General features: G+C 38.0%; 1 protein-coding gene across 1 annotated transcript in view; it reads right to left on the bottom strand.

The window, feature by feature from the left end:
* MMS22L (MMS22 like, DNA repair protein) overlaps positions 1 to 13,877 on the bottom strand; it is an 88,509-nt gene that overhangs the window by 7,962 nt on the left and 66,670 nt on the right. Inside the window, exons 17-21 of the mRNA XM_058020560.1 lie at positions 11,709 to 11,851; positions 10,816 to 10,958; positions 10,507 to 10,666; positions 7,387 to 7,556; positions 726 to 937 (exon numbers count right to left, since the gene is read on the bottom strand). Of these exons, the coding sequence (XP_057876543.1) occupies positions 726 to 937; positions 7,387 to 7,556; positions 10,507 to 10,666; positions 10,816 to 10,958; positions 11,709 to 11,851 (828 nt within the window). The remainder of the gene's footprint in view (positions 1 to 725; positions 938 to 7,386; positions 7,557 to 10,506; positions 10,667 to 10,815; positions 10,959 to 11,708; positions 11,852 to 13,877) is intronic.

Raw genomic sequence — 13,877 nt, 5'->3', positions numbered from 1 at the left:
TTTACCCAAGATTAGCACTGACATTATTTTTCTGATCAACATGTATACCCACTCTTCAACAAATAAAGATCCAATTACCATGGATATAGGCCTGTATTTGAGGGGGTTTAAATCCTTTCCCAACACAGAAAAAAAGTACAGATTGTTCACTACTCTGCAGTACATAAAACCAAGTGTCAGCCTCTCAGCAGCAGGAACAGAGATTTGTAGCAGCTGTTCACATCATGCGAGTGGTGACAGCGCAGTGAACAATCACTGTCTCCTGCCTCTCTGTCTTCCTCTTCCCAGTTTTCCATGTCCCCTGGGCAGCTGGCACACCTGTGCATGCCCTGACACTTAGAGAGCAACAAGGTCTCCCATGCACAGCTAACTGGCAGCTCTCAGCACTACAACTCTGTACCCCTAAATGCAGCTTGAGACACACGTGTGATGATGTCCATTGGAGCATAATTAGAAAAGGATTTGCATTTCACGTGACCTCCTGCAATATTTTTTGTTGTGGTCTAGGACTTTTATCCTTAATTAATCTCTCATAAATCTTTCTGATTTTGCTCTTCTGATATATAAACACTCTTCTTCCTTTGCTCCCTGCCCAGCAACTCCCAGGCTCTTCCAAGAGCCGCACCATCAGCTGAGAGGAAAGCAGAGGCCTGAGCTCATGAGCTGTTTGTGAAATGTGAATCTGAGGCCTGAGAGAGTGATGATTTACACCCACTGCTCCTCACCTGAGGACCTGCAGGGTGGTCCTGCGGAGGCGGAGCAGCTGGGGGGCGCTGATGGAGCTGCCCAAGGCAGCGAGCAGGGGATGCTGCCCAGCACCGGGCACGGCCGGGGACGAAGGCAGGAATCGTCCAAAGTAATGGCGAATGATGCTCCCAAGGAGTTGGTTTAAATAGGCACCCTGGGTTTGGGACTGACAACATATGAAGGACAGGCCCTGTGGAAGAAAATTTTAGAAAGTGAGGAATTAAATAAATTTTTAGCAATACAGTTGAATAAATCTTTAACAACTGTATGGTAAACACTCACTACATGCTGTGTAAACTGCTGCACACAGTACTATGCCAGACAAATAAGCATCGCTGATTTGCTGCAGACATGATGATCTGCAAATGAAGACAGAAGCAGGCCAGGCTTGCAAAGCAGAGAAAAATCTTTCACTAGACTAATATATTGGAAGATAAGCTTTGGGACATGCAAGCTCCCCTTCAAATTCAAAATAAAACTGTGGCACTTCTGCACCCAAAAGCTTCTCATTTCTGTTTTCCATCCTGTGCATGGTCTAACAAAGTATGTTAATCAGGTAAGATTTAAGATGGGACAGGAAGAATAAAAACCTCATCTGCTTGTAAAGGATTGTGTGAAATTTTTGTATAAATGCTACAGAAGAAAAATGAGCACTTAGAATTGAGCTCCAACAAGAAAAGATTTGCTCATAGTATGAACAAATTAGGGTAAATTAAGCACCATTTATATGGGATTTAGAGGAGGTTTTAAACTCTGTTTAAGATAAGGCTAAAACTGCTGTGATTTATCCAATATAAGCTATATTGATCCAGAGAAAAATCTATAATGAAAGTACTTGCCCAGAAAGTGCTTATCTGAACTCTACCTGTAGTTTTAGAACATATATATGCTCCATCTCTGAAAAAAAGAGTATTCTTACTGGAATGGGTTCCCATAAGAGAAAGTTAAGATCTTGTTTCCTTCCCCCTCCTCTGATTACTGAGAGCAAGAACAAATCACTAAGAAAAAAATAAAAAGGTCCAGCGATCTCCTATCTCAAGGGTCACAGTCAGCAGCACAAACAGAAGCCTCTTGAGAACTCAGTTTTCACAATAGTTTTGTCCAACAAGAATAATTGTGTAAAACAAGGTCAAGCACAGAGCTCCCTAGACAGCAATTTCAACAGTACTTCAAATTTCCATTAGCATTGCAATCCAGACTCTGGTTTTGGTAGGAAGAGTATCTGTCTGAATATTTATGGTTGCTGAGGTAAACTAATGCCCCTGATATAGGAATGAACAGATCAAGTCAAGCTGTTTTTGTTCCCCAGCTATGGAAAAGGTGTATTTCTGTTGCTTTTTGTATTAAATTCAAAAAAACCCATTTCTTGACTCCCCAAAAACATTTTCATCTATACCTGTCTGTATGAACATGACAAAACATTCAGGAAGGAAAAAAAAAAAAAAAAGCAGACTGAGGGTCTTGCTGAGGGTCTTGAAATGCTGAGTTCCCACTTTTGGTTCCACAGTAAACAAATACAGGAAACATGAGATTTCAAGAAATGAGATGTCTGAAGACCTGGTGGCTCTCTTGAATGCAGATTTGGCTTAAGGGTTTTACCTCACATACTTTTGGGGTTCCTTGATAATTCTGGCAAATCTCAGTGACAAAAAACCACACTTTCTGAACTGAGGCTTTGAGTAAAACTTCAGATTTTCTACTCCTTTTGTGTACACAGAGTAAATTATTGTAGAAAAAAGCTGCTGCTGCTGTATCAGAATTCTTAAAAAAAGAAGTCAAGTGATACTTCTTGGCAAGTAGCAGACTTAGAGACTGTTAAAGATGACAGACTATTTAGTGTATAAACTTGAGTGTCTGATGTTTTCAGTAAGATATTGCAGCAGGCATAAAGAAGAGTTGCCTGTGCTTTCTGCAGTAAAGCTCATACAGAAAGACAGAATGTACTCATTAATCCAAATATTGGAACTGGCGCTCTTAAGACTCTAGACTGTTTTTTACACTAAAAGAACCCAGACATCTATGACAAAGTGTATTAACTTATTGGATAAAAGGGACATAAAGAACTTCACAACCTTAGAGAGGATACCTGCAGGAATACATGAAGGGGGCAGCACCTCTGAAGAACTAACAATGACAATTGCTAAAATGAGACAGAACTGAGGATCAACAAATGATACACAGTATCAAGAAGACATCAGTTATTAACTAGTAAGAGTTACTGTTTTTAATAATGATTCTAGACTTATTAAATGGTTGCAATAAAAAGAGAATATTAGAATTCAGATGGAATGCTGACTAATTTTTTGCAGGTCTAATAATTTAATTTCAAAGTGAACCAACAAACCTAGCCCGATCCTTCAGAAAAGCATTTTCATTTTTTGGGTTGAAATAAATTGATTTGGAATCTGCATCCCAAAAGTTAGAAAAGAACATGGATTTCTCTCTTGGACAAAAAGGCCTACTGACTTTAGGTCAGCACTGTGTTCTTTATTTTGGACTCTTCCTTTTCCTTACAAAGTGCAGAGAGCAACAGAGCTGCACAAGGTCTGACAACACCATATCCCAAGAGGCACAAGGCATGAGTTACCAGCACTGCACAGTAGGTGCAAATCTCCAGCTACAATGGCAAAACACCCTAGGCAGTACTGGCCAAGGATCTGATTGCAAGATAATCACACAGAAATTTCTTCTTTTAAATCCCACCAGTAATTAAGTGAGATAAAGGAAGCTGCTGTTCAAATGAGAGAAAAAAGAAACACACATGCAACTGGACTGCAGTTCTGGACCAGAGATTTGAAATCAATCACATCAGAGCCCCAGGACAATCCCTACAAAGCAGATGGACTTTAAAGGGTTGATAGAGTTGCTTTCTTTTCTTTAACTATGCTCTTCAGCCATCTTCTGAGGTTAAGATTTAAAAAAAAGGACATTTTAAGGGGAGCAGAGAAGCATGACATCATCTGCTCCTCATTTTAGCAGAAAGGCAATGGATTCCTGTGTGTGTTCACTGCAGGAACCTTTTGTGGCCAGAGCTGCCTCTTCTGATTTATCTGTGTATCTGTAAATCACCTGTGGAGAGCAAAGAACCGATTAGTGTGGATTACTGGAACTATTCACTGCAGAAATGCCAAGCTACCTAATGATGACTTACACTGCAAGTCCTGCTGCTGGAATAAATCTGCTGTCCACCAATTAATGTTGTACAATTCCTATTAAACACATATTATAATTCACAAAATGTACTAATAAGCTTGCTCAAACATCAGACCACAGATGTGGCTCATGGGAGGGCTTTCAAGGTCTGATCTCCGACAAATGCTGAGCCTGCACAGAGCCATTAAAATCACTGGGAAGTGCATGGGCCAAGCACTACTAGAATGAATCACTTTTGCCATTCTCAGTATTTAGACAGAAATCAACAAATCTTCTGTACTTGGACTAATACTGGATTAATACTGATAAATCTTACCTTCCCTGTCATTATGTATACAGTGCTTATTCCATGCACCCACACTGTATTCTGCAAGATGGATTTAAACTAATATTTCTTCTCCAAAACAAGTTTCTTGCACTGCTTCAGTCTTTTCCCATATTACTGGTAAACATTTACTAAAATTCTTCCAAATCATTCTCCAAGAAATCCATCAAGAGCAGTATCGGTCAGAAACTTTCTATGATAGATGTTACCAATCCACTACCACACAAATCAACCCAACTTCTTTTTGCAGTAGTGAAATAACTACAGTTAAATTTTACATACCTCACTATTTGATAATTAGGAACAGTCCCATACAATCGTAAAATGGCTGCTCATTCACATTCTTTGTGCTTTACTTTCCAAAGTCAGTAATTCAAACAAATCTGAGGGCAATTTTCATATCTCAATAAAAATCTTTCTTAGGTCATCAAGTATTACCAAAACACATGTGCAGTGAAAGAAATAGTATCCAGACAGTAACCCTTTAGGCAAGATAAACCAAAAAATAGCTTAAAAGTTGCTAGAGCTAAGCTGTTTTAGCAAGGCAGTATCAGTGACTGAGTTTGAAAACAAAATCTTGATAAGCTCCCTGTACAGTAGAGACCAGACCAGCTGCCCAAAATCTGTCAAAAGACAGGGATATAGCCCAAAGTTCTATATAAGCACAAACATAACAAGTAAACACAGTCAGTCTGAACTGATGAGAGAGAAATGCAACATCCAGTCTTAATTAGTGCCTTTGACAATTATGTGTGCTTGTGTAAAATGAAGCAAATAAATTTGTAGGTTTGGGGTGGTGAAGGAGGGTGAAATACAGCCATTGGTTTTCTGATGAATTGTGTAGTAATAAACTACACAGTGTGGAGAGAAGGAGCTCTGTATGCTGTCCTAAAAGATTAAAATATTCAGGAATTCTATGGAATTTCATAAAATTGTTGCATCAGTGGATATGTAAAATAAACTGCTAGTAGGACTGACCTCAAAACCCTTTAAAACCCAATAAATGGATCAAGTAAACCAGATTAAGATTAGCTGTTAAATACTCGGGAAAGAGGGATTTTTTTTCAGGTCATTGCTAGCAAAACTAAAATGTTTTCTGAGATCTGAAGCAGGTTTTTTGAGCAAAGCAGGAAAAGCCTACACTGTAGGAACTGAAGAAAAAAAATGGAGCCTGGAACTTTTCAGAAGACTAAAGAAACAAAAATTAAAAAGGAAAGGCTGCTGAGGAGAAATTCCACTCAAGGGCTTTTATACTTTGACTATGAATAAAGAACTCACATGTATAAGAGAATGCTTTGCATGGTCTCCAAATTCCTGTTTCTTTATTTTCACATAACTGTGAAAGGATTAAGTTGTAAGCTGGAGTATGAACAGGGACAGATCTACAGAACAATGCTTGTCTAACATTAGGGTGAATTAAGGCTCCTGCCCTAAAATAGCAGTGCTCTACCCCCACAAATGAGCACCAGGCACAGGGCAGCTCCCCAAGAGTGGCCTCATCACACATTTCACCTGCAGTTTAGTTAAGTCAAGGTGAGGTTATTCCCAAAGAATTCTGTTTCTCCATCTTCCCTTCCACATACACTGTTTTATCACTTTCTGATACACCCATTTGGGTTTCTGGGTTTTGTTTGCTTTGTGAGGCTAGTTACTATTTGGCTCAAGTCACAAATTGCTATTCACAGAATCATTAAAGCAAATTAAATGAGAATGTGTATTGGGGTGAAAGGGAATGAATGCAACTTTAACCCAACTGTGAAAAAATAACTTCAGATGTCTGAGAGTGCCGAGAATCCATTCAATCTCAAATGATCTCAGAAGAGTTTTTTTTGTTGTTGCTTTTAAACTGATCTTGAAATATTTTGTTTTGAGTTGATTCGAAATTGTAATTTTCTCACTTTTCCAATTACTTGTTTTCTAGAAGCAGTGTTTGTCTAAAATATTTTGTCACACAAGATCATCTAGCATAGCTGGAAAGCACATGGACAATGCAGCAGACTGATGAAGAGTACAAAAGAGAGGTCTGGAAGTCAGAAACTGGCAAATAAAACAGGAAACAAGGGTACACAACACTCAAGACTTCAACTCAAGTGGTTTCATCTGAAGGCTACATCTGTCTCTGCAGGCTCCAGAGAAACTGGCTCTACAAGAGAAATACCAAATTAGCAAACAGACACTCACAGTCCATGCTAATACCATTGTCCAGATGGCCCTACATGTACACAGCTTATGAAAACACCTACAAAGCAATAAAGCAAAACACTGTGCAGAGCATTGCACAACCATATTCACTTCCCTATGACATGCCTTTGATCACAATGAGCTGCTTTTGAAACTAATAAATTCCAGTGATGTTTACAATGTCACCACTGCATTGTTTCACAATGCAATCCTGCAAAGTAGTGAGTTAAGACTTCAGTCAAAATGAAGACTGAGAAGGGAAAATGGTAAGCAAAACAGACACAAAGATTTACAAGGAAAACATGTCAACTTATTTATTTTCAAAATATAGTCTTTTCTCTTTCTCACCAGCAGAAATTAGTGTCTTCCTACAGCACCACAAGCCTTACAGAGTTTCACGAGTGACAGGGTAACTGGGAGAGGAGTAGGACAAATAACAGGGAAGAAGGCTTTAGTCATGCAATCCAAAGCAGCAGGAACCTGATTTAGCAAAACATATTCTCCAAGTATTAAGACAAACCAGTGGCATGATACACCAAGGATTTTCTTTTGTTCCCAAGAGCAACAAAAAAGGGGTAACTCATTTATAACTATCTACAGTTAGCCAAGTCAAGGATGATTTAAAATATTTGTTCTGTCATCTTAACAATTTTCTCACTCCATATTATGATTACTTGATGCACTGTTTGAGAAATCTGTCACACTGGAGACCAGTGTAACCAGCAGGTTGGCTAAATGTTTTCCATATGCAGTGATGAGAACAGAAGCTCTAAAATGTACCACAGCACAGCTGCCTGCAATGAGGAAAGCCAAATGGGGGGCAATTTTCCTTTCACTTCTATAAGAAGAAAAAACTTCTCTTACTGCTTCAGTAAATTCAGTCAATGCTTGCTGACTAAGGAAAAAGAAAAAATTCTCTGCAAAATTAATATTTTCCTGAAGATTCATTTGTGTGCTGATAATAGAACTGAGATATTTACCTGGAGATAGAGAGGCAGGCTTTCCTGAATGGCAGACAGCAAAGCCACAGGCAGCTCCTTGTCCTGCTGGAGCACAGAGTGTGGCAGCAGTAAGCAATCCACAATGCGAAACAAGAGTTGCTGTGCCTTGGAAGTAGCCAGTATTGGGGCACAGAACTTTACCAGACATCCTGTTGAAAAAAGTTCAAAAAAATCCCAAACCAATTTACAGTTAGTAAAAAAATTAAAGCCTTAAGAAGCAATTATGTTAAATTAGATAATCTGAGAGTAGCAAAAGCAACTGAATTGTCTCACTCCTATGTACTCATTCCATGGCATCCTGCAAAAAAATCCCAGTCAAAACAACTCAAAAGTCCATTTACAGTTCAAAATAAAATACTATATTGATTCAACACAATACAGTTACAAGTTTGTAGGCAAGTGAAGATGTTTTAGGAAAAGTACAGCAATGCTAAAGATAGGATGAGTCTCTAAGATCCCTGCAGAAAACTTAATTAAACTTGATCCATAACCCTACTGCAATCAGCACACGTGCACTTGAACATTTACCTTGCTGTGTGCATTCATCTTTCTTGCAGGGAAATGCTGCCTTGGCCTTCCCTTTATATTTGTCTAACAGCACTGGGCAACACCACATCAGCAACTACTCACACAGCAATTTAATGTTAGCAAAACATTAAATATCCTTCAAATTGCATTTCATTTCAGCAGATTAAGAAGAACAAGGGGCAGCCAACTCCATTAAGTCTTGCTAGTTTTTTGTGGGCTCTCAGTTCACAAACTGAGAGCCTCAGAGAACATCTTTCTTGTTTTCAGCACAATAATGCATCACTTGCTCAGCTTTCAGCCAGTTTTTGATTGTTCTTTTGACTTTCAGAAAAAAAAAGTAAAAAGGTTGATGTGTAAATACCCCAACTTTGAAAAACATCTTTATTGCAGGTGAGGTGTATTTTTTCTTGAAAAACTAACTCCCTACTCAGAAGTGTTAATACTCAAAACACATTAAATAAAACAAGATTCTTATGTAGACATTTTCAACTTTACACATTATTAGAGGCAGGAAGAAGTTTTCTGGGTTGAAAATACAGGAATATCCTGAGGAAACATGTTTAAGACTTTGAAAATAATGGAACATCAAAAGTAGGCCGTTACAAGATATTATTAATCTATAAAAGTCATTCATTATCATCTCTAAAAACAACGCAAAACAACATTAATCTTATGGAGTGAAAGAAAACACAATGATCAATCATAGAGAAAGAGAACGATCACCTAACAATACTTCTAATAATGTTGTCTAAGCTTCCTGCTTTGAAAGAAACATGGTCATTCCAGCTCAAAGTACTCCTTCTATTATCACTGCTGTGATGTATGGGACAGTACAAGACACAATCTGACTACAGACAGGAGGTGTTTAGATTTGTTAAGTTTTGTGCTTTGTCCTTATAATTTAACAAGCCCACAGAATGTGAAGCAGTGATTGAAATATACTTGATTTTTTTTTTCCTTTTAAACCTTCTTTATGTTTTCTTAAATAAAAAGGACATTTTCTTGCACACAACAGCATGATTGAAGATTAGTCGTTTCCTACAGCAAAGAACAAAAAGGACAATACCAAACTAAAAAAAGGAAAATACCAATCTAAAATTACTTTCTAAGGCTCCAACCCACATTTGGGTATCTAAGAATGTTTAATTTTATATACATCCCGTGTATCAAAGTATGCTGATCTCACAATATAAAAATTGAGTATTTTTTAAAACTCTAATTCCAGTACATTTGGTGCACTTTCTGCATCTTGGTCATGCTTTCCCTGTGCTCCTTAGAATCATGATGTAAACTGTGTGTGCATGCAAATCATTATCTCTGTTTTAAGATACATAAGGTTTACTCTGTTTTTAAAAGTAAGTGGGTCAGACTGGCACATTTTAAAGCATTCTTCTTTTGCACCCTATTAGTGGTTCCACGTTTAATGAATAAATGCTAGAATTGCATTTTAGTAAAGTACAGAGTGCTTGTCAAAGAAGGAGTTCCAAAAAAGAAGTGAAGTACATACCTAAGCCTACTTGGCCACTAATATAACTCCACTACATAGGATGTAGCCTGTAATCATACTGCTTATCACAGAATATCCTCAGATGAAAGGGATCCACAAGCATCACCAACTCCACCTCCCAGCCCTGCACAGGACACCCACCAAAGGTCCCACCATGTGCCTGAGAGCATTGTCCAAGCTGTGACCACTTCCCTGGGGTCGATCCCCCCAGTGCACTTTTCCAGTGCCCAATCCCCATCTGGTGAAAAACCTTTTCCTAAACTCCCTAAAAACATAGTTTTAAACACATTACTCCTCCACACTGGCCCTAACAAAACCTGCCTGCAATTTGCTGAATTCTACAACTCCTTGGCTGCACTTCCACTTCTACCATAACTATACAATGATTGAAAAAACCCATTCAAATCAGTGACTACTACAGTGTTTTCTTTGGTGAGTCAGGCTATGTCCCATAGAGTGGATACCTAACACCAAAGCTGCACGTTTTCTCAATCCACATGGCTCAAAACTTGGAATTCTTTCAGAAGGGTGTACACCTACTTTTATGTTCCACAGGAAGAACTCAGAGTTCATCACTTCTGTTTAAAATGAGTGGGCAGAGGAAGGAAACAATAAGAGACCTCACACAAAAAGATTTCATGACCCTGTCTGGGAAGAGCAGATCCACTGTGGGTATAAATTGCTGTAACTTCAGGAACTGCTATGACTTACAACAATCCTCACTACAGCTAAAGAGCCAGAAACCAGCTCTTGTCACTGTTTCTGGGTTTGTTTAGGTAAAACAGGTGGTTTTCAGTAATGAAAGACACAAAAGCATTTTACTTTTGAAAATACTGATTTGCAGGGGTAATTAAAAAAAAACCATAAACAAAAACCACAAGGAGGTTAGACATCAGGATGTAGAGAAAATCTAACTGTAGCACTGGTAACTTTGTTTTTTCGAATATTAAATAGTATAGAGAAAAAAAAATGCGGATAGCATAGAGGGAAAAAAAGTATCATAAGTTTATTTTACTGATTCTTTAAAACTATTTCCTAGAAGAAAAGAGGTGTAAAATAATTACCTATGATCCAGTATGTAAGCTGCAGACCTTCTGGAGGTCCTTTTGCCTTCAGATAGGGTTTTACGTACTTTAACACATCACCCAGATACTCCAGAGTCTTTGCTACCATGGCAGATTTCTCAGGGAGAGTCTGAAGACCACTGTAAGTTCTACCAATAGCCTGAGAAAATGCAAACATTGAAATAAATATAAATCAGTCTCTCATGAGACTTTAGTGAGTAATTTCTTTTTTAGCACACTAAATCTGATACTTAGTCTCTTTTCACTGAAATTGTCTTATGAAAATAACATGGGGTAGATGTACAGTACCTTAATGAACTGGACAAGAGCATTTTTTGGGTCTTGCTTGAAAACTGACTGTCCAACATTAGCCTTTAAAAGAATGTTTTCTACTTCTGAGAGTTTAAAAATCAGTCTTGTCATTTCCGTCAGCTGCTCCATGTAGGCTTTTCCTGATTATTACAAGAGAGCAATCAATAAATACAGTATACAGTATTTAATTTAGTCCCAAAATAATGAAGTGAAGCATTATTTTAAAATATCTAAAACACAAGTATTTGGCAGCCAACTGCATCTCTCCAGATAAATAAAACAATTCCAAACCAGTTATTTTTCTGATATAATTTATAAGAAAATACAGAGTTTTAAGTATGGCTTAAGGTGATTTTTTTTTTTTTGAAATCCACAAAATGTGTATGAGAAATAGTGACTGGAAGACAAGTTCTACAGATAATTAGAACTGCATTGGTTTTAGAAGAAGGGATAAAGTATTGCTCTAAGAAAGCAAAGTATCCAGTGTAAAAAAATGGGAGAATTAATTGCAGCTAGATTCCCCCATCCCTCCTTTTTTTTTTCCTTTTAGGCCATTCACAGCATGATTTCTGACTATTTACTTCAGATTTTCATTTTTTTTTGGAGCAGTTTCTCCATGGGGGAAAAATAACTTGTCTCCTTGGGAGCAAGTTTTTATTCTTTGCTTCCAAGGAAACAAGCTCTTTTATCTTTGTTTGTGATAAATTTGTCATATGCAGAGCAGGCAAACTATCAATAAATAGCACAAGCAGTGTAAAGAAACACATTTTGTAATTAGGTAAAAGTAAAGGAATACAAACAAAAATACATTTTGTAATTAGCTGAAAATGTTTGCCAGCTTTGCAATATAGCCCCGTTACTGCAAACATGAGGGAAATGTGAGCACTTACCAACTGTTCTCTCAGCATCTGTCTTGGCCCAGGCGCCACTTGGTTGATCGAGGAACATCTGCAAAACGCAGCGAAACCACGAACGCACTGTCAAAGCTTCATAGGATGTATAGCCCATGCTAGAAAAAGCCTCACACAGTGAACTGTGGAGGTGGAAGAGAAAGAAAAAAGGTACAGAGATCTAATAAAAGCAGGCAGAAAGGTGACAGAGTGTGTCACTTGGCTGTAGATGACATATACTCGTGTATATATGTTTTGGCTACAAAAAAACAGAGGGATGAAAATCCACACAATGGGAAATGCCTTACTGTAACAATGGATGATTTGACTGTTATCTAAACTGACAATGTACAATGGTGAAAATAGTTTATCTGAATCAGCTTGGAACTTCATATTGACACTGCTCACACTGCTCCAGCCTTTCATATAAAGCCAGCCCAGGTGCCCCATGCTACTCTGAAGTGTGCTTAGTTCTAACTACATCAAAGATGGAGAAGAGAAAGCCTCCTTTAGCAAATAAAGATATGCCATGCTCAAAACAGATGCAAAAGGGAAACATAAAAGGGCACCTTGGAGATGAGAAAGGAAACTGCTGTACTTGGCAGTACACTTACAGACATATTCATTTAGGTATGTATACACACACAAGTATATCCATTCCCACATAAACATGCTATATATACTTTCAAACACTTGCTACCATTCTACCAGTCAGGTGCCAGACCAGAATCACTCAATGCACAGTCCCTGTAGCTCTACTGCTCTGTATTCCCAAAGTTTTATTTGCCTCACCACCACGAGTAGCTGCTGCAGTTGTTTTTTCCAAGCATATCAATCTTGCATGATTAATTCTGGAGAAACTCCTTGCAAAAAGACAGCAGGTGTGTGCTGCACTCTGTTCCCAATTACTATCAAATGAGGTGCATGTGTGCTTCAGGTCAGAGCTATTTCTTGACAATAGTTACACCTTTTATTTGAGAGACTTCCTCCCTGGTCAGTCCTAGATACTTCAGCTTTAATGAAAAATGCTTGTACTCTTTCTTGATATGTGTACATGTAAATCTACCTATTTTCTACTCATTTTTTTACTCATGCTTACAACAGAATGTCAAAGGTCCAGATGGAAACCAAAATGGATTCTACTTCTCACTAAACAACATTAATGAAGTTGAGGGGTTTTTCTGCTTCACTTACTTAAAACCAGTGATATCTGTTGTTATATTTTGTCTGAACATTCCTGTTGAAGCACTATTAACAAAATAAGTAAGGAGACCAATTGAAAGCAAATAAAATAAAAAAATTAACACTGAATTCCAGCACTAAAAGAGAACAAATAGGTTGCCTATGGACTTAATGCTACTTGCAGTATCATGTAAAGAAATTCAGTCTGGTGTAATCTTGATGTACACAGCTAGTCTACTTGGTCCCAAAGGCTGATAAAACCACTTTCTGTTGTAGTCTCACGCTTGTTTCTCTTGCTTGCTGGTAGGTGGGCCACTTAGGCATCTTCCCAGAACTGGAAAGGAATATGCTCCTAATCCTTAGAAGGGAAGAAGGAACAATAACTACCTGCTGGAAGCAAGGCAGGTGGTCCTTTTAAAACACTGAGCTTATTCACATGCTCAAAGTTAGTTTGGACAGGTTGTAACACTATCATGCACTACACAACATGGCTCTGGAGAGGAAGGTTTAGGCTCTACTGCAGAAGAAATTCCAAAGCTCATGTGTATGTTGCCAGAGCTTGCACGGTGTAACACTATTGGAAACAAAATAATCTTTTTACTTTTTAACTGAGAATATTTGATGGGAAAATTATCAGAGCACAGTAACCATGAAGTCTTAAGACCACAGCACTTAGATACTTTGATAACTTTTGCTATAGAACTGCCTAAGGTAAGTAAGCACATGAATCACGCTACAAAAGTCCTTTCAAGACAACAGTGATACCTCCATATTCTACTAAAAATATCTTACCTTAGGTACTCACTGTCATTTCACAAGGAAGCTGAGCAAGGATAACAATGTATCTATGTATGCATTGATAACAATATGTCAGGTGCTTAATGAATATTGGTGACAAATACTTAAATAACTACTTTCAAATACCTACTCGAGTGAAGAGAATTGGTAATTAACCTTAAGACCTAAATAATACCAAAATTCAAGTTC

The sequence above is a fragment of the Melospiza georgiana genome, chromosome 3 (genome assembly GCF_028018845.1).
Source record: "Melospiza georgiana isolate bMelGeo1 chromosome 3, bMelGeo1.pri, whole genome shotgun sequence".
Taxonomy (NCBI): domain Eukaryota; kingdom Metazoa; phylum Chordata; class Aves; order Passeriformes; family Passerellidae; genus Melospiza; species Melospiza georgiana.
This window is presented reverse-complemented; position numbering and strand designations above follow the sequence as displayed.